This window comes from Rissa tridactyla, chromosome 4, assembly GCF_028500815.1.
Source record: "Rissa tridactyla isolate bRisTri1 chromosome 4, bRisTri1.patW.cur.20221130, whole genome shotgun sequence".
NCBI lineage: Eukaryota > Metazoa > Chordata > Aves > Charadriiformes > Laridae > Rissa > Rissa tridactyla.
Window position 1 is genome coordinate 46,914,780 of NC_071469.1, and position 23,964 is coordinate 46,938,743.

The 23,964-nt window shown below is 42.1% G+C and overlaps 2 protein-coding genes across 5 annotated transcripts in view; one reads left to right on the forward strand and one right to left on the reverse strand.

The window, feature by feature from the left end:
- LRP4 (LDL receptor related protein 4) overlaps nucleotides 1-1,594 on the reverse strand; it is an 83,923-nt gene extending 82,329 nt beyond the window's left edge. For all 3 annotated transcript variants that reach the window (XM_054197947.1, XM_054197946.1, XM_054197948.1), the window contains exon 1: nucleotides 1,387-1,594. In XM_054197947.1, coding sequence (XP_054053922.1) covers nucleotides 1,387-1,471 — 85 coding nt within the window. In that variant the 5' untranslated portion in view covers nucleotides 1,472-1,594. The remainder of the gene's footprint in view (nucleotides 1-1,386) is intronic.
- A 13,663-nt stretch (nucleotides 1,595-15,257) lies between these two features.
- The window catches only part of CSTPP1 (centriolar satellite-associated tubulin polyglutamylase complex regulator 1), an 82,371-nt gene continuing 73,664 nt past the window's right edge, over nucleotides 15,258-23,964 (forward strand). For both annotated transcript variants that reach the window (XM_054201360.1, XM_054201359.1), the window contains exon 1: nucleotides 15,258-15,385. In XM_054201360.1, the coding sequence (XP_054057335.1) occupies nucleotides 15,340-15,385 (46 nt within the window). In that variant the 5' untranslated portion in view covers nucleotides 15,258-15,339. The remainder of the gene's footprint in view (nucleotides 15,386-23,964) is intronic.

The window sequence follows — 23,964 nt, forward strand, 5'->3', positions numbered from 1 at the left end:
ACCACCTACAAGCAAACCTGCACTTTACAATCAGACGTCGCCCGCATGGCTGTTAACAGCCCAGACACATTAACTAGGAGCACCTGGGTAACAGCCAAAATAAAACACATCCAGATCCGCACCTACACTAAGATCTGTGCTTTAGATCCTTCTCACTCCTAGACTGCATCTAAGTATCTGTGTGGCACTTGGGAACTAAAGAGTACTTCTGCTTTCTAAAAAGCAAATTTCCTGATATACAGAATTGTAGCCCTCTACTCAGCCTTTCCAAGCTGGTTTAGCACCTTCTTCAAAGCTGCCTGCAATTAGGTTTCTTGTTTGAAGAGAAATAATATTACTTGAAACCCAAACCCCATGTGATTGTGCCCCAGAGGCAATACTTGTAGAATGATGGAGGTCAGCAGCACTACTGCAAATGCTTCCTGTAACTTCAGAGCAGCATATGAGAAAACGGATGGGTGAAATTATACAGCAGCTGCCAAAGGAGTGAAGAGAGAGAAATGAGGTACATAACTCCACTCTGCACCCCTCCCCCAAAAAACCTTCCAACTCTTTATAAACAATTCCGCGAAGCATTTAGATGTTTTCTTCTCCATCGGGCACACTTGTAAAATAACACACACGGGGAAGAAACAGCAACTGCTTTTCAGCTGATAGGAGCAACCACAACGATAAGTTTTCACCGGCGAGACTTCATGGAACTGTTTCCCTGCTCGCTAAGACCGCAACCAACCGCTCCCCTCGTCCCCTCGCCACTATTTTTGGTACCACTCCTGCCCTGGCCGCACTCTGCCAGGGCGCTGCGGCAGGACTCCCAGTCCCCACCGAGGCGAGGCAGGTAGCCCGGAGGCGCCGCCGCGGAGCCGGGCTGTACCTTTAAGGGGCCCGTCGCGGCGGGTGCGCGGCTGCATTCCTGCTCCGGAGCGGCGGCTGTCCCGACACGCCGGGCACGGCAGCCTCCGAGGCAACCTGCGCGCCCGCCCCGGCCCGGCCCGCCGCTCGCACCGCGGGAACAAAGCCCGCGCCCGCCGCCAAACTTCAGCGGGGGGCAGCGGCCGCGTGGGCGGCGGGGACCCGCCGGTGCCGCCCGGCCAGGGCAGCGCCAGCCCGGGACCGGCACCCCAGCCTGCCGGGGGACCCCGCCGACTCCGGCCCGTCGCGCCGGGGCACGGGGAAGACGAGCGAGAGCCCCGCGTCCGTGTGCGGGACGGGGCACGGACCTTTGTCCTGCGGTGGGGCAGGGGAGGGCTCCCCGCCCGGCGGGCGCGGGCAGGTGAGCGGCGCGTCAGGGTAGAGCTCTCTGCCCGGGCAGGGCTCCCCGCCGCCGAGCCCGGGCCGGCGGCCGGGCCCCCCCGCGGAGCAGAGGGCGCCGCGGCAGCCGCTTACCTCTGGCGCGGAGCAGCGCTCCCAGCAGCAGCAGCAGGAGCTGCGGAGGCGCCGGCAAGAGGCAGCCCCCGTCGCGCCGTCTCATAGTGGCAGCGCCCCGGTCCCCGCGCCCGGGCCGCCCGCAGCGACGTCCCCGGGCTCCTCCTGCGCGCTGCACCCCGGCCCGGCCGCCGCTCGCTCCCTCAGCAGCCGCGGCAGCTCCGGGGCTGGGGGCTCGTTCCCCGCTCCGCCCGGCCCAGGCCCGGCCCCGGAGGAGGAGCCCCGCCGGGGCAGCCCCCGCCCCGCTCCCCCCCGCGCCGAACCACTTCGCAAACTTTCGGCGCGGCAGAGGCGGTCCCGCGGCCGCGGCTCCGCAGCGAGACTCCCCACCATCATCATCATCACCACCACCACCACCCCGGGGCTGTCGTCCGGCACCGCGGCGAGACCCCCGGGCTCGCCTCGCGCCCCCCCGGCCCCTCTCCGCGGGTGTAGTTCCCCCTCTCCGGGCGGGGAAGACCATCCTAAAGCGGCCCCAGTGCTCGGGGCTCTCGCTGTCAGCGTCCCAACTCCCGCAGCTCCGCCGAGGAGCATCGCTCCAGGCTCTCGGCTACCCGCCGCAGGGCTGCTCGGTATCCTTCGGTGGCTGAGCGGTTCCCCCGTGCGTTGCCACCGCTTCCCGGCTTGTGCCGGCTCTCTGTACCCATGGCAAATGGCAGAGCCCATTCTCCCCGTCCCAGCACCGTTCACAAACTGAAAGCCTCTAAGCATCTCGTTCCAGAGCCGCCTTGCCCACTATACGTGCTGGTATCTAAGAAAAATGTCTGATTTTTTTTCCCCTCCGTTCATGACAAATGTTTTGCTATTTGGCGTTTTCCTTAGAGCCGCAGTGTTCAGAGACAGATGATTACGTATGAATCTCGGATACCCTAAAAAAAGAGCTAGGGTCGTTGCCTATAGGAGTAAAAATTAACACTTGGACAATTGTCTTATGTGCCCTCTGCTGCATTTAAAAGCAGACAGGCTTCCACTGGACATCATCTTAAAGCCAGTTCTATGATCCCCGTGGCATAATTTGATGTTCTAATACATAGGGTTGGCAATGCAAAAAACTCTTGTTTAATAATTAATCTCAGTTGATTTCAAAGTATCAACTTGAATGGAAAGCTGACTCAAATAGTCCAAATCCTGGACCACAGGGGAAGACGGGAATTTTGTCAAATTGACACCAAAGGGCCAGTGATAGGAATAGTCTTATTTAAAGTCTTCGCATAGATTAATCCAGAGGAAGCTGCAACTAATCTTCTCCTTTAGAGAATCACAAGAACAAGTAAACAGCACAGCGTGTGATTGAGACAATTCTGCCACTCCTATTAATTATGTGTAAAATAGTGAAGACAAGGGATATTATTAAAAATGTCAACATAAAATTAAAGCAGGGACTGACTCTTGACAAATTGAACTCAATGTAAAGGAAAAAATAATCCAACACAGAGCTTCACTGAGGAGAACTCCCAAGAGCAGGAACACCATAAGAAACACTAAGCAGCAACCCATGCATAAATTTACAATATACGGCCCCCCAAATTTAAAAAATGCAGACTTTTTGCTTTATATGCAGAATCACTGCTTGAAGACAGGAATAGATGCACTTAACATAGCATGAGTGCAACAGCACATAGACTGTGGCATTGAATTCTACACATTTGATTTGATAGGCAAAGTCTATAATGCTGCAGAAGAGTAACAACAAATACAGGCAGCTAAGAGGCATTGATCAAGGTGGAGAGATTAAAAAAATGCTCTATGCCAACATTGATTTGGAAGCAGTGACAGAATGAGGTATGGAAGGAATATGAAATTACTGTAATGGAATAAACTCCAAGATACTAGAGTTTAAGATAATTGAACTGGAAGACTTGGGAACAGTGGGTTGAAGTTAAGACAGAGAAAATGTTAACATCACTCTGAGCGTTGGCTGACTGTCTAGCATGCAAAACCCTTTTCCTGCCTCCCCCCAAAATACAGGGCAACATAACCAAAATTCATTTAAGTTTATATTCTCTACTGAGGCTAGATCCTCAGGTAGTATAAATCAGAGGAGCCCTGCTGACTTCCAGCTCACAGGATTTTGCAAGAAGTTTAGATGCCGAAGTACTGAACATGATAAAGCACTGACACAGGGTCCAGAATTCCCTGATAATTATATACTTAGGTCATGGAGCAGTTTTCCAGCAGTTGAGATGAGTATTTTCCTGTGTTTGAAACAAAAGCCCCTTGAAAACTATTGTCCTAAAGACAAATAAATTCACTTGTTAGCTGTTCAGTCCTCTCCCCAGGGAACAAATGTTTTTACCCACTTGTGTTTGTTAAAGTGTGTTTACTAGTCCTCTGCATCTTGTGCTGTATTCTGGCAAATCACTTTCCTCTCCAAGCTCAACTTCCCTATAATTATATCTTATAAATCATTTTGAAATACCCTGGTGAAATGTTAGAGGAGAACATAGTGTGGTCTTTCACAACAATCTCCTAAATAGGTTGCAGTTGAGCAGGTGGAAATTTATATTATAAACCTCCCAGTTACCTACCTGTTGATACAATACCATGAATATAGCTCTGATTCCATGTAGGATCTTTGGGGAATAATTGTAAAGTGGATTTATGCAGTGTAAAACAGATATTTTTGTTGAAAGAAAACTAGAAGGGTTGCTAAATAATGCTGGTAAAATTGAACCATAGGACTTGCCTCTTTCAGACCAAATAACTTTAGAAAAGACTATGTTAATATCAGAATGCACTTCAACCCATGCAGAAAGCAGGTACTTGCTTTTACCCACAGCTATGAGGGAGGAACATAATATTAAGTAACTTGTAGTAATTTATAGATCACTGATAAGTTATATATAACCCAGGTATTGTAAGAAAGATAAGAAAGAATTAAAATATAATTAACCATTAATTCATATGACAACACGCTTAATTAAAAAAAAAAAACCCACACCAGGCATTATAAAGGGAGCAGGGAGAAGATTATTATGATAATAACCATTTCAGGACTAATTGTCCCCCCTCCGCTCCAAACAGACACATTAGGGAAATAAACCAATTCAATGACAGAAAATAACTACTATGAAACAATACTAAAAGTTAGCATCATTTTCGGAGTGATTTTAAATAGCAACCTCGTGTTAGGAAAAGCAAAACCAAGGACATGGTGTCATTGGAAAAACAAGAAAGGAAAGAATCAGAACAACACAGGGTTACCAGGGAAAATACACATTAGATATTTTAAAACAGCAAAGACTTAAGAAGAGGTTAAAAAAAAAAAAAAGGGAAAACCAGGATGGCCAGTTTCGGTCTTACCTGTCAAAGTATTTTTAATGCATTCAGATGGCCCCTTTCTTAGGAAGATGCTTCTCCACACCTCGAGTTTCCTAGAAGAGAATGACAGATCAGAAAGCTTAATTGCTATGTTCAGAAAGGTTTCAAGCAATTGTGTTTTAAATATTTGAGATAGAATGAATTAATTTAATGGAATGAAAAAAAGCACACAGAAAATGGGCAAAATGCATTTGTACTAAATCAGGTTCTCTTGTTTTAAGTGATGTTAAGCTCACTGGGTAAAAAGAAGGCAGTGGATGCGATACATCTTGTGTGGCTTTTGGGACTGTCTTACAGGACACTTTCATAGAATGATATTTTAAATACAACTAGTGGAAGGTGTGCAGGCATCTGATAGAAGAAAACCATAGTGGTCATTAGTGGTTATTCATCAAAATGCAAAGGCACCTCAGAAAGACATGATGCAATATTAATGCTTGTAAAATCTGTGCTAAAAAACCTGATAACCTCAAAACAATGGCAGGGGATGCAAACACTATGAAGGATGAGATCAGATACCCCAAATGCTATTGACAAATTGGACAGGTTGTCCAAAAACCAACAAGGAAAAAAAAAGTAATGAGAAATATAAAATATTATTCTTAGGAAACTGACATTAATAAACAATGTGATTTCCTGACTAGACAGAAATACAGCAAAAACAGATTTTAGGGTTGTACAGATAAAGAACAACATAAATCAACAGTGCAGTGCCACTGCCAAAAAATGCATTTAATTCTGGAATGTGTTAACAGGTGTGTCATATACAAGATAATTTGTTTGATTTCTTAACTTCGCATGGTACTGAAGCCCCAAGTGGCGTATTATGTCTGGTCCTGGCTGAACACCTTAGAAATATAAACACAGCTGAAGAGAAACAAGAAAATAATGACAAGAACAAGAAGTTTAGAAAACAAACCCTTTGAGAGAAAGCTGAAGGAGTTAGATTTGCCTAGTCAAGAAAATAAAAGCTTGAAGCGAGATGCAGCTTTCTGATACATACAAGCTCATTAGAGAGATGTTGATCAACTTTTCTCTATGGCTCCAGTAAAAAGACATGAAAGAGACAACTTGATTTGTGGCAAGAAATGCTTAAAAGACTTTTGCTCATCAGCATTCCAACTAAGGATTTTTCAACACTGGAGCAGACTGTCTAGGGGGACTGTGGAATCTCTTCCACTGGCATTTTTTAAGAAGAAAGTTTGATAAGCATGCTGTTACTAGCCTTGATATATTTAGTCTTGATGCAGTGCAGGCTGAACAAGGTGATCTTTTGGGACCCCTCCCAAAACTAGGTTCCACAATGGATATAATTCAGAAACTTCGAACTGGAAAGATCATTATAAACTCTGCACCCTGGCTGATCAAATTCTGTATTACTAGCGAGCGCCACTAACTAAACAGAAAAGCCAAAAAAATAGCAAGTTTTTCCCGACACAGCTCTACATTCAAGATAAAATCACAGGTTCCACGCTATCAGACTATGGGATTTTCCACTGGTCCTTTTAATTTCTGTCATTATTCCACTGCTACATTACCCACATCAGTTCCCCCTTCAGTATCACCAGTGAACCAAAGAGGTGGTAGCTTGGAATACCAGGTAAGTCAAAAGTCAAGGTTTTACCCATACATAGGAAGATGCAATTATACAGTTGCGCCTCTGAGTTCACTGTCAGACATGTAAAGAAACAGTTTAATCTTCCAAAGAGCTGAGGGACCTACAGCTTTCACAGCTGGTAACCCAGTTTGTAAATGATGGTCTCTGTGTTAAATACATTAAATGAAATGTTAGCACTGATTCATATTTTATGCTACCACTTTTCCCTTGTTGCCTTCCATGAAGTTTTCTAAGTAGTTGCACTACTACTGTGTACCCAGATATGCTCATAGATGTCATAAACATTCAAGTCCTGTCACTACTGTCCTTTACAGCGTTTCTCAAGTTACTGCCCTTCACTCTTAAGAAAACAGTCATCCATATGGCATCTCCTGCAGTGTTACCACAATTGTTTCAATTTACAACAAAATAAAATTCAGGTTAACGAGTCAGAGCTTACGTCTTACTTTATTTTCTTCCCCTTTCATTTAGCTGCTGCTTTCTCAGCATTCCAATTGCACAACTATTTTGGGAAACATTGTGATCATCTCATGGACCACCATTAATTCTAATTTGCAGTGCAGAACAGCAAAACTACTAAATGGCTACATTCAGAAGCTGAGATATGAAGAATCTTTGCAGAAGGTCCTTTGTAATTCAATGACCAAAGTGCAGATTCATCTGAACTCCCCCCCCTTCTTTTTTGTATGTCTGGAAGGCGGGACTGAAGCCAACCTGCCAGGCTGTTCAACCTTCCACTCTGGGGAAAAAAAACAAACAAACCAACAAACCCAACCCTAAGTAAATTGACTCTCAAACTAGGGAAAAAAACCCAAACCCAAACCTTTCTTCATGTTTTCTTTGAGATAGTAGCTCTTCCTGGGTGTCTTGCAAGCTGGTTCTTCTCCTCCTTTTGCCGGTTCCCTTACATCCTCTATGTAAAGATAATGCAAATACACCCTCTTCTACTCCTGATGAGACTCCTCCCTGCAGTGAAATGGCAATTACCCAAGCCTTGCACAATGTCTGCATTGCAAAGGTAGCCTGTGGCCTAGCCTGAGGAACAGCACAGTTTAATACCTTCACTCTGGCACAGAAAAAAAGGAGAGAAAAGAGGAAGAGCATAAAAGGAAAATGTTCTTTCAAAAGCTAGCAGTAGCAGAATTCAGTTTGAAGACAGAAACCTAACCACCTTTATTCTCCAAACACATTCAAGTGGATAAATAGCAAGTTGTGGATCCTAAATTAATTTTTGACTGCACAAAGAAGCGTTTTTGAAAGAACTGAAGACCTTCAAGCTACTAATGTAGTTTATCAATAGTCTCCGTATTCAGATAAAAAGATCGTGGTAGAAATCAATCACACAATCAGAAAGAAACATGACCTTGCATCTCACTATCCAGAATATCTCTGATGGGCTGAGTTTTCCTTTCTCAAAAAAATGGAATACGTGAATGGGGCCTGTAAGAGAAACTAGTCATGGGAATAGATGTGAAAGGCATAAACATATCTTTCCCTCAGCTCACAAACCTTTCTTGTTTGCAGAAGCCCTGCCACTATGGAGATGAGTGACATGTAAAAATGTAGCCAGACAGATAAAGAGTGTTTTCTTTCTTGAAGATGATTCAGTTCTAATACTTTACTGGCATGATGGGTTAGGCAAGTACTGCCAGCATGCACAAGATATAACCCTTGAGACTGTCTGATAAGAGATACGGCATGTCAACCATCTGCTTTCCTATCAGGTGGCTGAATCAGAGACGCCTCTTAACACCTCTCCCTCTCTCATATTAGCTCTTGATAAATGTGAATAAGGGAACAAATTAATTGCTTCTTACCAGCACTAAGAGAGACCTGAATAAATCCAGAGGTGGGAGCAAGATCCAGAGTTGCACACACCCTCCACGTGAGTCTGATATCAGCCACCCACACATATGCACGCATGTCCAACCTCTCTCCTAGCCACACAGACTTGTATCCATGTCATTGCAATTTTAGGATTGTGGGATACTTAAGCATATTAACACAATATTAGCATTCTGAGAGGGGCAAGGTAATATGGGTTTGTGTATTGCATTTCCATTTATGCTTCATTCTAGGTAAGCAGAGTTGATGGAAATTTTATCAGTGACTTCAGCAAGCACAAAACCATGGTTTTAATGCACAGTGAAAACTTTGTCACAGAGACTACAGGTTTCTGTTTCACGTAACTCAGAGCACACTGAGTACGCTTAGTAAATATCAGAAATGGACCCTAGTCACAGAGTTTGAGAGAAACTCTGATCCACATCTAAACTTTTAAGTGTTCAAGGAACAACTCTCCTTTCACTAACACTGTGTAAAGTTTAACACATAACGAGTTGAAACCTTAAGGACATTTTCTTGCTATCTGACATGTTATTATAAGTTTCAAATGCAGACTGGTCAATCTATTTTCCTGTGTTTTAGAAACTAGCACGATAAAATTAACAAATCAAAACGGAAATGTAAATATATTCCTCAGATACGAGTTAATGTCTTCATTTGCTACTATATTCTGGAAAACGTTCCATGTTCCCTCTATTCTGTTTAGAATTAATTGCCATGATCTTCATTTGCTCTTTCAGTCTACCCTGGCTTATCTTCTCTCTCAGTAAGTGATTTGCATATTACCCTTTCCATCCCCCATCCACTAGTCCTCAGCTTCTCTTCCTAAGAACTCTAACCATTGTATCATCTTCTGGTCTCTATCTTCTCTTCTAGTGACTCCATAAAGATGTCAATCTTGAAAATACCTCCAGTATTATATAGCAGAAGGGAAAGAACACTCATCACACTGTCCTTTTATATTACGGAGTGAATGACTGGGATACCAATGTAACTAATTTTAACTAAATATATGTTTTAACTAAAAAAACATACTGACTTCAGCTCTTGCATAGCTGCAGGATTCCAAAGTGCTGTCTCACAACAGCCCTAATAAATACTCAGGCTCTCTTTTGTATACCTAAGAAGCAGAACTAAGGACTGTTTCGCAGAAGTTTCACAATTTTAATGAATCTGTGATCTCCTCTTTCTTTCAGTTCGTTTTTTTCCCTTGCTTCCCTAATTTGCATTTCTCTGTAGATGTTATAAGACAACATACTTTCAGAGTATTTTGAATGTGCTAAATCTCTGTACTGCCTACAGAAAGTTATATACCTTTCCCATAAGAGCTGGCCAGTATAGCTGTCACAAGTTGCTTCTTCACTACAGCCCAAGAAGCAATAGCTCACTCTCACACATAGATTTGCCTACTCTCTTGCGCATGCACAGAGCCACTTACCTATTAAAATTTTCTCACATAGACACCTGGTCTCATAGATAACACAGTCCAGCAGCTTAAGCTTGCAAGGAACATTCGATGAGTTGGAATGAAGAACGAAAATTTCAGGCCTTCTTGAGTTACCCCCCAGGATGAGCTAAGCCTTGGCTGTCAGAAATGTTTCCCGTGCCAGAATTTCATAGTGATATTTATTTTTACCAGGAATTTTAGACTTTTTTGTTTGGCATGAGACATCCTGCAAACTCTGCCAGAAATGGCTGTTTTTCTTCTCTGCATCATTAGTGGGGCAGCATTCCAGCAGAGAAGGGTCATTTGCTTGGTACTTAAGTACTTTTAAAGATGTTGCCCTTTCCTTCCTGATGAGATAATGGGGAAAAAAAACCTGAAGGAGAGTCTTTCAACAGTTTGCTGTTACAAAAAAGCCAACTTTGCTTGCTAACACTAAGGTCAAAACTGACCAGAGTTTGGACAGTGCATTTAATACATGCCAGGAATCTATCATACAACTTTCAGCTACCCTTGATTTTAAAGTGAAGATGTGGCCTCTATAAGCCACATATTCTGTCACAATAATATTCCCTCTTGTCATAAGCAGATCACCAAGAATTTAAAGTACTCCTATGACTGACGAGTAGAAGAATGTTTCAAGTTTTTTTTCCTAACAAAATCTATTTAAAATACAAGGATCTGGGAGCTTGATTAGACCTAAATCCTCAGGTGAACACAAAGTTCATCAATATAGAGAGAGATCAAAATTAGATCACATCTCTGCTTACTTTCTTTCTGTCCACCAGTTCAAGGGGAAAAATAAAATCTCAGCAATGCAGATTAAAATGCAGTCAAACTACTAAATAAGAAATAAATTACGATGGCATAATGTTCACAGCACAGTTTTCTGCATGCTTATGACACCTTACCAGTTAAGTCTTTTCTTGTCTTAAGACTTCCAGGTACGATTACAGGTGTCAAATTTAAGTCCTTTAATGGTACGAATGCTGGCTACTTAAGAGAGCTGCTGCTGTCATCATGTCCTATCACAGGCTGGAAAACATGGAGTTTTTTCCAGACTTCATCTTGTGGCAGATATTAGGAGTGAGAAACTTTGTGAATCTTGTTTCTCTGAAGTCTGTTGATCTTGAAGAACAACGTAAGTCGTATCTGTTTGTCTAGGTTTTACCTGAAGAGGTAAACTGGTATTAATACTGCATTATTAGAGAAAAATGATTGGTTTACTTGTTGTGCAAAACCACTGTGCTGCATGTGAACCACACAAACAGTTCATTCAGCTTGAGAAGGCTCAGATTACGATAAGCACTAGAAGTACTGGATCTTTCTCTGTAAATGTCTCCTGAGGAATCAACAATACAAAAATAGAGATTTCATCACATAATTTCATTGTGATTTGGGCTGACCCTTCTATTTAAGATAATCTTATTTTTAGTGCATGTGTTTAGACATAATTCATAAAAATAATTATTAAATCAGAAATTTAATGGGAGGTTTTTATGGGTTTGCCAGTGATTCATAAATGAATCACCCAGCTTCAGCGCCATTGATTTTTAAAATGTCTTGCATAATAGAATCCTAATTTCACTTACAAGATTTCCAATAATTTACATAAATAATAGCATGAGAAGCTCTTATTCTCCATTTCTTCAGACCTCTTCTCAAAATTTATCGCTGCTATGGTGCCCAAAATAGTAGGTTATCAGTAAAGATTGTCAGCTATTTAACTTAAAACCGATTTGGTTTTTGTGTGTCTTATGATAAGCACATTTTGTTATCACACTTGCAATTTTATTACTTATTATGTACCAGGTAAAGCTCAGCTAGCAAATGTGTATGAAGCCTCAAAAAATACAAAGCACCACCAAACAGCAAAAAGCTAAGTCCACCACAAGGCAAGCTCTTAGCTAACTGTTTTAAAATAGGAGAAGTCTTTGGACACTCAAAGGATGAACAAGAAAGGCTGGAGACAGTTTTCCTAGTGTTTCTGTGAAACTGGCTTACATTAACTTCATAGAAGTCAGATGGAACGGGACTGAAGACTGCCCACAGCCTAGTTCTTTGTACATTGTAGTTGTAATGCTTAAAGCAATAGCATTTCCAACTGTCACCTGAAGAAAAAAAAAAGAAAAGTGAAGTTTCCTCCAATATGTCTAGGCTTTATTTTAACAACTTTAGCAATAATTGTTAAAATTCTAAGCAAATAAAATATTTCATTCCAAGAAAAAGTAATAGAAGCCAGACAAAATGACTCAGTCTGTTTAAAACAAGGCATTTCCTCTGGAATTTGTTGCTTGATATCTAGTCCTGTTTATTATTCTATATAATACTCTCTCCGAAAGAAGAGCTATTTCTCAGGAGAACTTTGGCTAATAAAAGGGAAGTATTCCAAGCGCAACATTGATAGTATCATTTAGGAAAGTGAATATAAGACCAGCAAAGAGTAAGCTAAGCAATTAAAACAGTGGGAGCAAAGTATGTGGGAATGGAGGAAAACAGAAATCTGATTTAAGCTAAATTGCTGAGAAACATTTATAAAACTAACATAGAAAGGAGTTTTTCAGTCCACGCATCATAACATAATAAAGAAATTTTCTTTCATGACATAATTTAAATTATACCACTGAATATTTTCAAACTTGTGGTCACATGGACTCTTATATAAGTAAATTAGCCTAATTTGCCTAAAGGTATATTTTCTGAAAGACTACTTAAACCACTTCAAGTCTGAAAGAGGGTGTGCACAATATGTATCAACGTAGTCCAACTGACCCTTCCTGAAAGACTGATTTTTATTCCCAAATGTCCTTGGTAGACAAAACTCAACAATTTTAGTTAAGAGATGTAAGCACCACCATGATTCCCAGGGTAGAGGGTGACCATAAAAGTGTACTTCACTTGCTCTAAAGTGAGACCTGTACCTCTGATAATCTACCAAGGAGTTGTGACAGAGAAAAACATGTTTTTTCACTGTCATTCTTCCAGCTGGGTCCAAAAGAACATTAAGTCCCTGTTAGATTTTCCCCTTTTGAGGCAGCTATTAAACTTGCAGATGTTTTCCAGTGACACAGAAAAGCCTTCTCAATTTATTAAAATGAACTAGTCTAGGTTCCTCAAATCAATATGTGAAAACAAATTTAACACCTATGGCGAGGCTGGCAGCATTTCCTCCCTTTCAGGTCATGAGCATGAGAGAACAGGTGAGTCCTGCAACTGATCTGTTATATCACCTAATCCTGGCTCTGGCAGACCCAGAGAGAAATAATAGTAAACAGGGAAGTCTATAAATGGCTCCAGAAACGACATCTTGTTTTTATATAGTTTTCTTTGAGTTGTTAACAGTCAGGCGCCACTACTACTGAAACTTATCATTATTACAACCACAAATGGACTCCATGTCCAAAAGGATTCCCTTAGCTGGTTTAAAAGAAATAACAAAGTCCAACCCGTAGAGACCAAATAGTAACAAGAAAGAAGTCCCAGAGAGAATGAAAAATAGAAATATTAGAATGTAGTATTTAAAACTGGACTTTAAAGGCCTCTTGTAAATGAGTACTCCGGATGCTGATCAAAGATAAATTGTGGTTTACAGAAATAGTTTAAACAACAAAAAAGAAAGTGCACAACCTGTGGAAGGCTCCTACCAGCTCAGCTGACCAGTAATATTGGAGAGGAAGACTTTTATATTTGGCTTTTGAACACCAGTGAAACTACCTGGCTGATGATAAAGGATTGCTTGTGAAAACAGAGATCTTGACACTAGTTTTAAAAGTGCAGGAACTATGCTCTTAAACCTAATGATCGCAGGGGCTCTATCAAATTCCATTTCTCCCCTCTAACAGTGGCCTAGAACCAGTTACCTCACTGAAAAGTGCCACAAATTCTAAAGCGAGCAGTTATGGAATACACATCATGTCAGGAAAAATGTTTTCCAAAACCACGTTAGTCAGATATTTGGCTTCACTGTGAAGTAGGACAGTTCATATTCCTACAGATTATGTTCTCTTTTTTTCCCTTATGCTTTCGTATGAACAACATAATCTTGTGTTTTCTCATTCTGCATGAAAATATCTGCTTCCTTTCTAAATTCTGCTGAATTCCTGGCCTCAAAAACATCTTGTGTCTATGTATTCTACAATCTAATTGTATCTTTTATCAAAAATTTCCTGTCTTTAATTTTATAGCCTGTAACCAAATGCACAAACTGCAAAACTGAACAAATAGGAGTTTTTAATGAGCTTCATTGTAGCACAAATAATTTTAGATAACATCACTTTATATGTTATGCATATTCTCTTTAAGACAATCTTACCTTTTTGCAGTCTTTCTTCACACTGGAGTGTCTTATTGTCTGCTTCCTAAATTATTCTCTCCACCCATCTTTGAAACATTTATATGTAAGCCATATCCTTTTAAAGACAAACAAGCCACTGCCAGTGGAGTGGTCCAGGCAATTTTGGGGATGACGATATGAATAGGTAAATTACAACATCCTGTTTGTCCTTTTTAACTGTGGCTGTCGTGTGAGTATAGACTAAAGTTGAGTTGCCAAGAGACACACTCAGCTCTTTCCTCCAGTGGAATAAAGGCTGATTATATGCATGCACAAGTGGTTTATTTGATTTTTGTTCTTTTGCATTTGTCAGTAAAAACAGACAACACTTCCAGTGCTTTTTTTTTTTTTTTTTAACTCCTGGGATGACATCCTGGGCTGGGATTTTTCTAATGGTAATGCAAGAAACTGTAAGTAATTTGGGAGTTTTAGCCCCATCGGCTTCTGGGGAAGAGCAGCCCATCAGGGCTGCTTCCAGCCCCGCGAAGAGCTCTGCCTCTCCTACATCCCCAGAACAAGGACAATTCCCAGACAAGAACAGAAAAAGCCCCACGGCTCAGGACTTTTCTGCTAGTTTCTACTTTCTTGTGAACAAAGGAGGATTCCTGGTGCTCCCCACACCTGCCTCTCCAGAGCATGAGGGTTGCAAAAAAAAAAAAAAATGGCGAAGGAGTGATACAGACAGAAAGCCACAGCTGTAAAACACCTCCTTGGTCACCCTGTTCAGACCCTGCTCCCTGGGTCAAGGGTGCTACACAGTGCCCTTCATTCACCTACTACCATTCACCTTCAAATTCCGCTAAAGAGCCCCCCCCCAGGTGTAGTCCCACCAGCCCCTGGTGTTCAGCACCTTCTGACTTCCCAAACTAAATCTAACCAGAATGACTTTACACACGCATTTCCTCATGTTGTTTTGGGTCTTCAGCTTAACCAACTCTCCTCCCTCTGAGGTGTCCCTCAGGGTCGCAGCTCGCTGCCCCGGGTATCACCCACTGCCCCTTCCTCAAGGCCAGGCCGCCATGTTGCCCGCGGCCCCTTCCTCAAGGCCAGGCCGCCATGTCACAATGCTCCCCCAAAGACCCTTCCCCCGAGGTCACTCACGTGCCGCCCTGCCCTGCCCGCAGCCCTGACCTGTGCCACCGGCCCGGCTGGCCGGGGAGGCCGGGCTGCCCCCACTCGGGGGTGGCGGGGCGGGGCAGGGGGTGAGGCCGGGTTTGGGCGCGGAACCCTGGCGCCGCGAGGGCGTGTTCCCAGCCGGGGCGAGCGGGCGAGCAGCGCCGGGCCCTAAGCGCTAGGAGCGTCGGGCGCCTTGGAAACGGACGGAAGCCGGGAGGGAGCGGCGGCAGCGGGAGGATGCTGAGCCCCGAGCGGCTCTCGCTGCCGGGGCCCGAGTACCTGGGTGAGGAGTGGGGCGGCGCGGCGGGGCAGCGCCCCGAGGGCTGGGTCCCCTGGGTGGTGCTGCGGCCCGGCGTGGGGAGGGCTCGGTGGGGTCGGGGACGGCGGCGACCCTGCCTTTTCGGGGACAGCGGCCTCAGGCCCATGGCGTGACCCCTGGCTGGGCCGGGCCGGGCCGGGCCGATGCGGGTGGGAGTGACTCCGTGTCCGTCTTCTCGGCTGAGGAGGGGACAGCACCGGGTGGGTGTGTGTTTGTCGTAGGTCGGTGCTTCTCACGGTGCTCCCCTGAGGCGGGAGGGCTGCGGGGCCCTCTTGGGCGCAGGGAGCTCCCCTCGGCGCCCTTAGATACGGGCTGAGGGAGGTGAGCTGCCGTCTCCTCCCGTCTTGGCACTGCGAGACACAATGGCAGACCGTAACCTCATTGTGCCCATGACCAGCCTGTTCTGCTCGCAGATCTATGTGACCAACCTTATTTTATGCTCGTTTCCCAGTATTGGAAGAGCTATTGTTCTTATCGTGTGAGATGGTTAGAATGTCAGCTTTTCTTCTGAAGTAAGGTAATGTTGGTAATGTTTCCCCCATGAACTGGAAATTTTTTCACTTATAAAGCAGTTGCTCCCTTACAAACTACATCCTTTTAACCTGTCTCTAACAGTTTGTGTTACTGTTTGATGTCCCAGGAAACCAAGGAGCAAAGTGATTTCGGTGTTAATGTGTCAAATAAAAATAATTAGGATGGAATAAAGTCAATATGACTTCACTTAATTGCTAAAGAGGAGATGAATTACAAGTAGTAAGCATTTGGAATGTGTTCAAGACTGTATTTTTAAAGTTAAGCTCTTCAGGTATTACCTTCTAGGCCCAAGAGGCTGTTTTGTAATAACTCTTATAAAGGTATACCTAATTTATTGTGGCTTTCTTGTACAAGGAAAGGTCGGAAATGGATTAGTTTGTGCTACTTGTTCCACCATGATTTTACCAGCTCTGGTAAGTCAGAATGGAACAAGACTAGAGAAACATTGCTAGCTTCCAGCAAATGGAAAACCTGTCTTGGAGGGAGGAAACTAAAAGAGCTTAGTATGTTTAGCCTAGCAATAATGTCAATGAGGAGTGATCTGCTACATGTTCTTTCACAAGTATAACAGCAATAAAGAGAGATGAATGTTTAAGTAAAGGAGTGATCTAATTCCTCGTAGAGTAGAATGTCTTTGTGCTTTTGCTACCAGGCTGCTGGCAGGGTACTTTTTTGCATACCTACATAATACCTACATAATATTTTGTATTAAGGAAAGTCAAAGCAGAAATAAGAGTTTTAGTGCTCTGTTCAGGGTGATTCTCAGAAAACTCACTTTGCCGAAATTCTTACTGCCAATTTCAATTCTGGAGCTAGTTCAGGTATTTGAGAACAATATTGCAGTGTGCCATGTAGATACACCCTTTGTTTTGTGCTACTCTATCAATCGCCCTATGTCAGCATTTTCAACCTACGCTTTTAAGGAGAGACTCATAACTTTTCCACAGATTTGCTCTAGGCTGCAACCTGAAAATTTTCTTTTTTTTTTTTAATGAGCCAACTTGGTTTTAGGTTCACTTAATTGTCTTTAATGAAACAGGCACTTAACGTTTACCTTTGTGAAACTTGTCTGTAAGGATTGAATCGCTCAAAACAATCTAGGAAGCAGACTAAATATTCTTAAAGTGTAAGAGTAAATCAGTTTTCTGTTTCACAGCTGAGGTTGAGAAATGAGACTTCTAAGAGAAGTGCAAGATTGTTAGGTGCAAGCTGCTTTATTAACCTACTTAGAGTGAGCCTCCTTTTATCTCTGTTCCACATGCTGATCTACCATTCCCTTTTTCATATTGTAACACCTTCTAAATTATTTTGACATTGGGGTCAGAAAAAGACACTCATGTGAGCATATCAGGTTGAGCAATAACTTGTATAAGAGCCTGTTCTGTTGATCACTTAGGATACCCTTCTGTTTAGGTTGCAATATCTGTTGTCTGTTAAGAGGGGGAAAAGGTCTGCTACATGTTGATATTGTTATTAGCTGTAAGGATACCAATAACAGTGTTTTTGTGAGATTTTGTAATTTACCAAATTGCTAACAGATCCTACTGAATGAATTGTGTATTAGTAGTAGGGAATTGGTTAAAACAAACAAACAAAATCCCCCAAACCCCAACTCTCTTCCCCAAAATAAACACACCTCCCCACACGTTTTCATAAGATGCTTTTATGTTTTATACATGGACCTGGCATTCTGAAATCACCATGCTTTGGATTTGTTCTATTGTGTGCCTCAAAGTCTTATTAATAGAGTTGTCTGATGTGGGGTTGTAAGCAGTTGTGATTAAGTTTCACTTTCTGTAACTTCATTCTGAAGTTGTGTTGCCCCAGGCTGCCACATAAGGTATTCTCTGAGTCTCACAGGTCAGATGGCACTGTCTCTCCTGACCTGGAATGGGCAAGCTTCACTTAGCCTCCTTTTTTCCTTTTTCAATATCAAAACCAGGCCAACAAATAAAATAAGTGGCCAAAATAAGATTACATGCTACTTTTTTTTTTTCTTTTTTGTATTTGAGATGATTCTTCCACGTCCAATTTGGCTGTTAAGAGGGAAATAAAAGCAGTAGTAAGTTAAAATAGAAGTGAACAGGGAGAGAATTAAGCATTAACTTGAGATGAAGAATAATTGCAAAGCTTTGGTACAGCAGAGTTCCTGGAAAATAAAAGTCAGGGCAACATGTCTCATGCCACAATGATTGTGAGACAGTAGGTAGAAGAACAGAGATGACTCAGTGAATAGGAAATGGGATGCGGTCTGCAGAGTTGGCAGAAAGGCTACAGTGAAGATGTTGTTGTAACAAGCAGGACATTTTAAACAGTGTTTTCACTGAATAAACAACATTTAGTGTTTGGGGATAGTGATGAAAATGTGTTTCGCATTTGATGGATGAGGCTGGAACTACAGTAGGCAAAATGAGGCCTATTTGAGACACTTTTCCATGCCTTCCTCATTATGGTTTAATAACTGGTGATTGCTCCGTTATTTATAGCAGGCAATGGAGCACTTAGTGTATTGTTCTGCTCATGCAGCTGTCTTCTGAAGCTTCAAATTGTATTCCCTCCCCCCCCCCCCCCTTTCCTGTTATGGAGAAAAAGCAGTAGATTATTGCAAATTTCTGAACTTCTGTTTTTCTGGGGATTCTCCTCCCCTCTACTCCCCAGCTCCAGGATGTGCTTTCTTTTCTTCCTTTGCCAACGCAAGACATGTAAGAACACAAATACTCTGTTAGGGAAGTGCCTTATCAGTAACGCATGGGGCTATTAAGTGCCAGAAACATGGTATGTTTCCTCATCTCTCTCGTAAGAAGTCTTGGACTTCATGATTAGAAAGAATTTTCATGGTATTGGTGCTTTTACAAAACTGAGTTGTTCCCAGCAGAGAACTTCAGTTGTGTAGAGACTTTGCGGATACCTAGTTTACTCTTCTTCTGAACAGTCTTAAGAAATACTGAGTTGGAAAGTCCAAATGCAATCATTTTCTTTAAGAAAGAGTGTTTGCTTGTAGAAATGTTGGATAAGTTTGAATCTTCTTAGACTCAGTCTAGTACTTTCTCTAAAAGATGGAGATTTCATCTCTAAACCTCCTGTTGCACTACAGGACTTCCATCTTAACTTGAAAGGTAACAGGTGAAATCTGATCCTGATCTAGGTAGATTTCCAGAACTGGAGAGTATGCGGACCTTCTGTGTTTAAGTATGAATAGGTAGGGAACCGTTAGGTTACTTAATGCCCTTATAACAAGCTAGAATTCCACAATGTTAATAATACACTGCATGAATTCAGATTTTAAAAAAAAAAAAGAAAAGAAAAAACCAAAACAAACAAAACCAACCCAAAACCCGATAGCTCACCAATTTGGCATTGGTGAGGTGGTGATTTCTAGCAGCTGTACAACATCTTGCAGGAAGTGGTCTGCTGGAGGGACTTGGACAATTAAGTCAGTCTGTGTGCAGCTTCAGGAGTGCAAACTGAAAGAGTACAATGTCATGGTTTGTGATTAATATGCTGATTAATTGTTTGAAACAAATTTTCAGTTATGGTCAAGATTAAATTATAAACTGAAACATTTCTTAAATTTTTTGTTGAAAGTAGTTTTGAAACTGTAAACATACGAAATACAATGTAGTTGTGCTGTGTGGCCATTTAGCATGTGTTCCTGTGTAACAGCACGTATCTCTCATAGCAGTGTTATCTCTGGCATGACAAGGTCTACTCATACTTCCTTACATGTTGTTTCCTTCAAAAAAAAATATTTTTGAGTTTTAATAGGAAATTACACTATGAAGCTGTGCAAAGCTGGAAAAACTACAGCTGTACAGTGATTTAGCTTTTAGGTTGATTGTTTTGTTTACATACTTCTCTTGCCCAGGCCATTCCTTAGTGATATCTAACAAGATTAAATCACTAATGATATCTGAAGAGATTGAAAAGAGCATCCTGAAAGAACATTAATGCTGGAAAAAACTTCCAGAGTTTACATGATTTTGTTCTTGCAATTTCTATCCTTACTAATTCCCTCTTGCATCATTACTGTTTTGGTAATATTTGCCTGAATTTGATTTTGTGTTACTATAGATGTGTCTTTCCAATGTGCCTAATACAGTAGTGTCCTTAGTTAAGCTCCAATTTAGAATAAATTCTGGAAGGGTATTTAGCTTTTAATTTATATGCTCTCAGAAATTAAAAAATACCAGAAATATCCCAAATACATTTAAACTTATGCTCTTGAACTTCTGATAATTGAAACTAATCACCGGCACTTCAGTTGAGGAGGAGGCAAATAATTAATAAAAGCTGGTCTTATTATCCAGGAATTCCCACTCCTGATTTTTCAACGTACTCAGTTATGCCAGGAATGAACCAGCCATAAAAAAAAAAAGCCCTCTTATGTGCATACAGTACAAATTGTTTTGGTAGACAGCTCATATTCCAGAAGTCATCTCTCATGACTAGTTGAGCAATAAGGTAGCTAGCTGATTTGATAATAATTTGATAAATGAAGACTTACCTCTGCTGTAGGGCTGTGTTCTGCTGCTTCTTTAAACAAGGTGTGTGAGGTGTGTTTTGCTATCCTATACCAATTTATTCCAATCATACTCTTTCTTCACGTTGTTTAGTGCACTTTATTTTTCTTTAGCAGCATCTGCTGCTATTTTTATTGCACCTTCTGGCCATCCCATGTTTGCTATTCCTTTCAAGTGTGACAGGCAGCATCGCTTCTTGGTAAGTATGCTGGTATACTGACCTCCAGTTTTTCTTCTCTGCCTTTGGAAAAGGCAAACTTGTTGGAAAGAGAAGCTTCTTATCAATGCAGCATTAGGGAGATACATCTAAATTATAAAACTGGGAAACTAGTATGCAAAAACAGTATGCTTGATGTGATTGTGTTGCCAATACCTGCTGAAGTTGGTGTCATATAACTGACACACAGTAATGTGGCACTTCCAAGGTCTTAACCCTCTCCATTCCTGAGCACTGCTGATAATAAAAATATTACATAGATGCAATATTATCACTGAAAGGTGACACGTATTTCCTTCTTTCCTTCTGAATTTCTGGCTTTGAGAATTTCAGTGCATATATTCTGTTTCATGCAGTGGTATTATTTGCATTACGTTTTCAGTTTCCTTCAAGATCTTTGAAGTAACAATGCTTGTTCTAACAATACTTGTAATCAAACTTATGAATTAGCAGATTGTTTGTTCTTATAAGAAGATTGAAACAAGTAATTTTGTGGCTTATAAAAGGACAGTTTTTACTATTTTAAATACACATGCAAAATGTTTTGGTGCATGGTTAAATGGAATTAGTTGTGATTGTCTAATCTGTTGCAGTGAAGTCCACAGAGATTGTGGGTGTAATCCTTGTTTTGCCTTTTACTTGTAAGCTGGAGGAAATTTATAGGACGTGGTCTGGCCATACTGGAATTGAACAGCCACTGTTCAGCCCTGAATTTGGCTCTGAGCCAAAAGTGCATTGATTCCAAAATTCACTTTAAAGATTGGGCATGTGAGTGCTGGTGGGGCGTGAGCATGTGAATGTGGTGGTAATACCAGCAGAGGCCATTCTCCCGAGGGCTGAAGTAGCCAGCTTTGGAGGAGCTGTACTGTACATATTGCTACTGCAGAGGCTCCAAGTGTAACATCACTGCTCGTGGTTTAGTGATAAGAATGAAGATATTCTCTGCAAAGGTATCTACTTAACATCAGGTCATGGGCTGCCTGAAGACTACTCTGTGAACTTATTCTGTCAGATCCTTCTGTGAAAGTTGCCCGGTAGCTCTTAAATCTGACCGCAAAGAGTAGCACCTGCCAAATGAGTGTGGCAGGCGCAGTTACTTACTGTTTGGGGTAGTTGCATGGGATTTCAGGAAAGAATTTAGCAAATATGGGTTGCTTTGGAAAGTTTTGTACTGGTAGGAAGGAGAGCCTTTGTTGCAATAAGCCATAAACAAATAAACGCTGAGGATGATAATCTGTTGTAATACCTCCTGTGTGGAAGCTGCAGTATACTGGAATTCTATCAGGAAGAAAATGAGACAAGACAGCAAGCTGCAGTAGCACAGTTGTGTGAGTATTTGGGCTTTACATTCTGATTTGGGCTTGCTGCCTTACTATTGTAAACTGAGCCTCAAAAATATGAGCAACATGTATACCAAGACACCATTATCTCCCTGAATTTCAAAAACTATTAAAATGTATGAATCATCTCATTTATTTTGCACAGGACCGCACGGATTAACCCCACTTGCATAAATAGTTAATGTTCCAGTATGGTTCCAGTGTTTGTTATGGAAAGTACCATTTGTATAAATTATGGAACTATTATTTTGCTATAACCAGACTCCTGGCACTTTATTTTGCCTCTCTGGCCTGCTAGAACCTGCCTGCAAATTAGATTTTATTCTATGGCTTTTCTGTGTAGGGTAGAGTTGGTTGGGTTATAAAACATACTACTTCCACCGTTCCATAGAACTGGTCAGCCAGTGAACAGGAAGCCAGAACTGGAATTTGGTTTGGCAGTGTGAACTGTGCTACCTGGAAAACAGCACAGCAGCCGAAAAGCCGGAGAGAGACTTCTCAAGGAGATTCATGTGCTATTTTCTTTCAGCTTCTCTGCTCACCAATTTCTTCCCTCCCCCGCGCCTCTACCTGCCTTCAGGGAAACAGGGAGAGAGGTCTTTGCCAGGATCCTTAGGCCATGCAACAAAAAGCTTAATAGAAATACCCTTTTACCAGTGACTGTATTCCACAGTGACACGTGCATATTTGCGTACATTTTTAAGTGTGACAGAAATGTCTGAAATTCTGTGTTGAAAGTTAATTTATTCTCCAGGAGCAGACTCAGAGGTATTTGTTATAGAGGTCAGCCACTTTGTGCTGTGTAGCGCTGTGGGACCATGCCTGTCTATTCCCATAGGCTTTTAGGGGAGAGGTTAATGACACTAAAGCAGCAAAATAACAAAGCTATGTTTCATTGATAGGGGCTATTTTATGAAAGAAGCGTGTACTTCCCCACAAAGTTTTGAGAATGTTTTTGCAGCGGAGTAGAAGCTTACTGCAGGCTGAGATCAGTGGAAGCCAGTCTGCTAGTACCGTTCCCTGCCTTCATTTGGTACCGCTGACAGCTCAAGAGGGGCCTGGGAAGACAGTTTCTGAGTATGAGATGGGCTGCATAATGAAGAGGGAGGAAGGATGGGCTGAAATAAAGTTTACCCAGTTGCTGTTATCTTGAGCCTGTGACTGAGCTGCACAACTCATTCCTCCCCCAGGGGACACAGGTGCGCAGAGCTATTTTTCTTTAATCACTCACATAAATTAAGTTTATTCCTTTGCATTAAAATAATTAAATAAAGCTACGCCCTGTATCTTTTAGTGCCAGATAATATCTTTGAACCTTTGGCTCACCATTTTGCTGTCAGCTGCAAGGTATTTTCCAGGGTGTGCTTAACCAATTTTACCATTGTCCTGAAAAGTGTTCTAGGCAGAGAAATCCCCTGATAGCAATCAATGTTCCTACATACTTTTAATGACTGTATCCACTGGGAATAATCATTTCCGGGCCTCTCTTGAAGTCCACCTGCCCCACACTAAGATGAAAGGGACTTCCATGCTGTGTATCAAGTGGCGCAGGCTTGATGCTTACCAGGATATTAAGCACAAATTAAAATGGTTTGAACAATATTGATGTGGGTCTGAGGTTGGCCAGTTGCTGGTGAGGGGATGATGCTGCCAAGTCTGGAGCATATTGGCAAGGAGTAAGAACAGCCTTTGCCTTTCCTATCTCCCCTAAGGGTTTTCTGCTGCTCTTTTTAGGACACGACACTACTTGCAAAGGTGCAGCAGCATACGTGTTTAGGATGGAGGTGTGTGCTTTGGGAACAGGGTTTGTGCGCTTTCCAGGTTAGGAATGATTTTCCTGGGTTCGTTATGACTTGTCTTCTGATTGTTGAACTTGTAGATTTGGAAAGTCTACTGCTTGGTAGCTGGCGCATCACCCCAGACTCGGCTCTT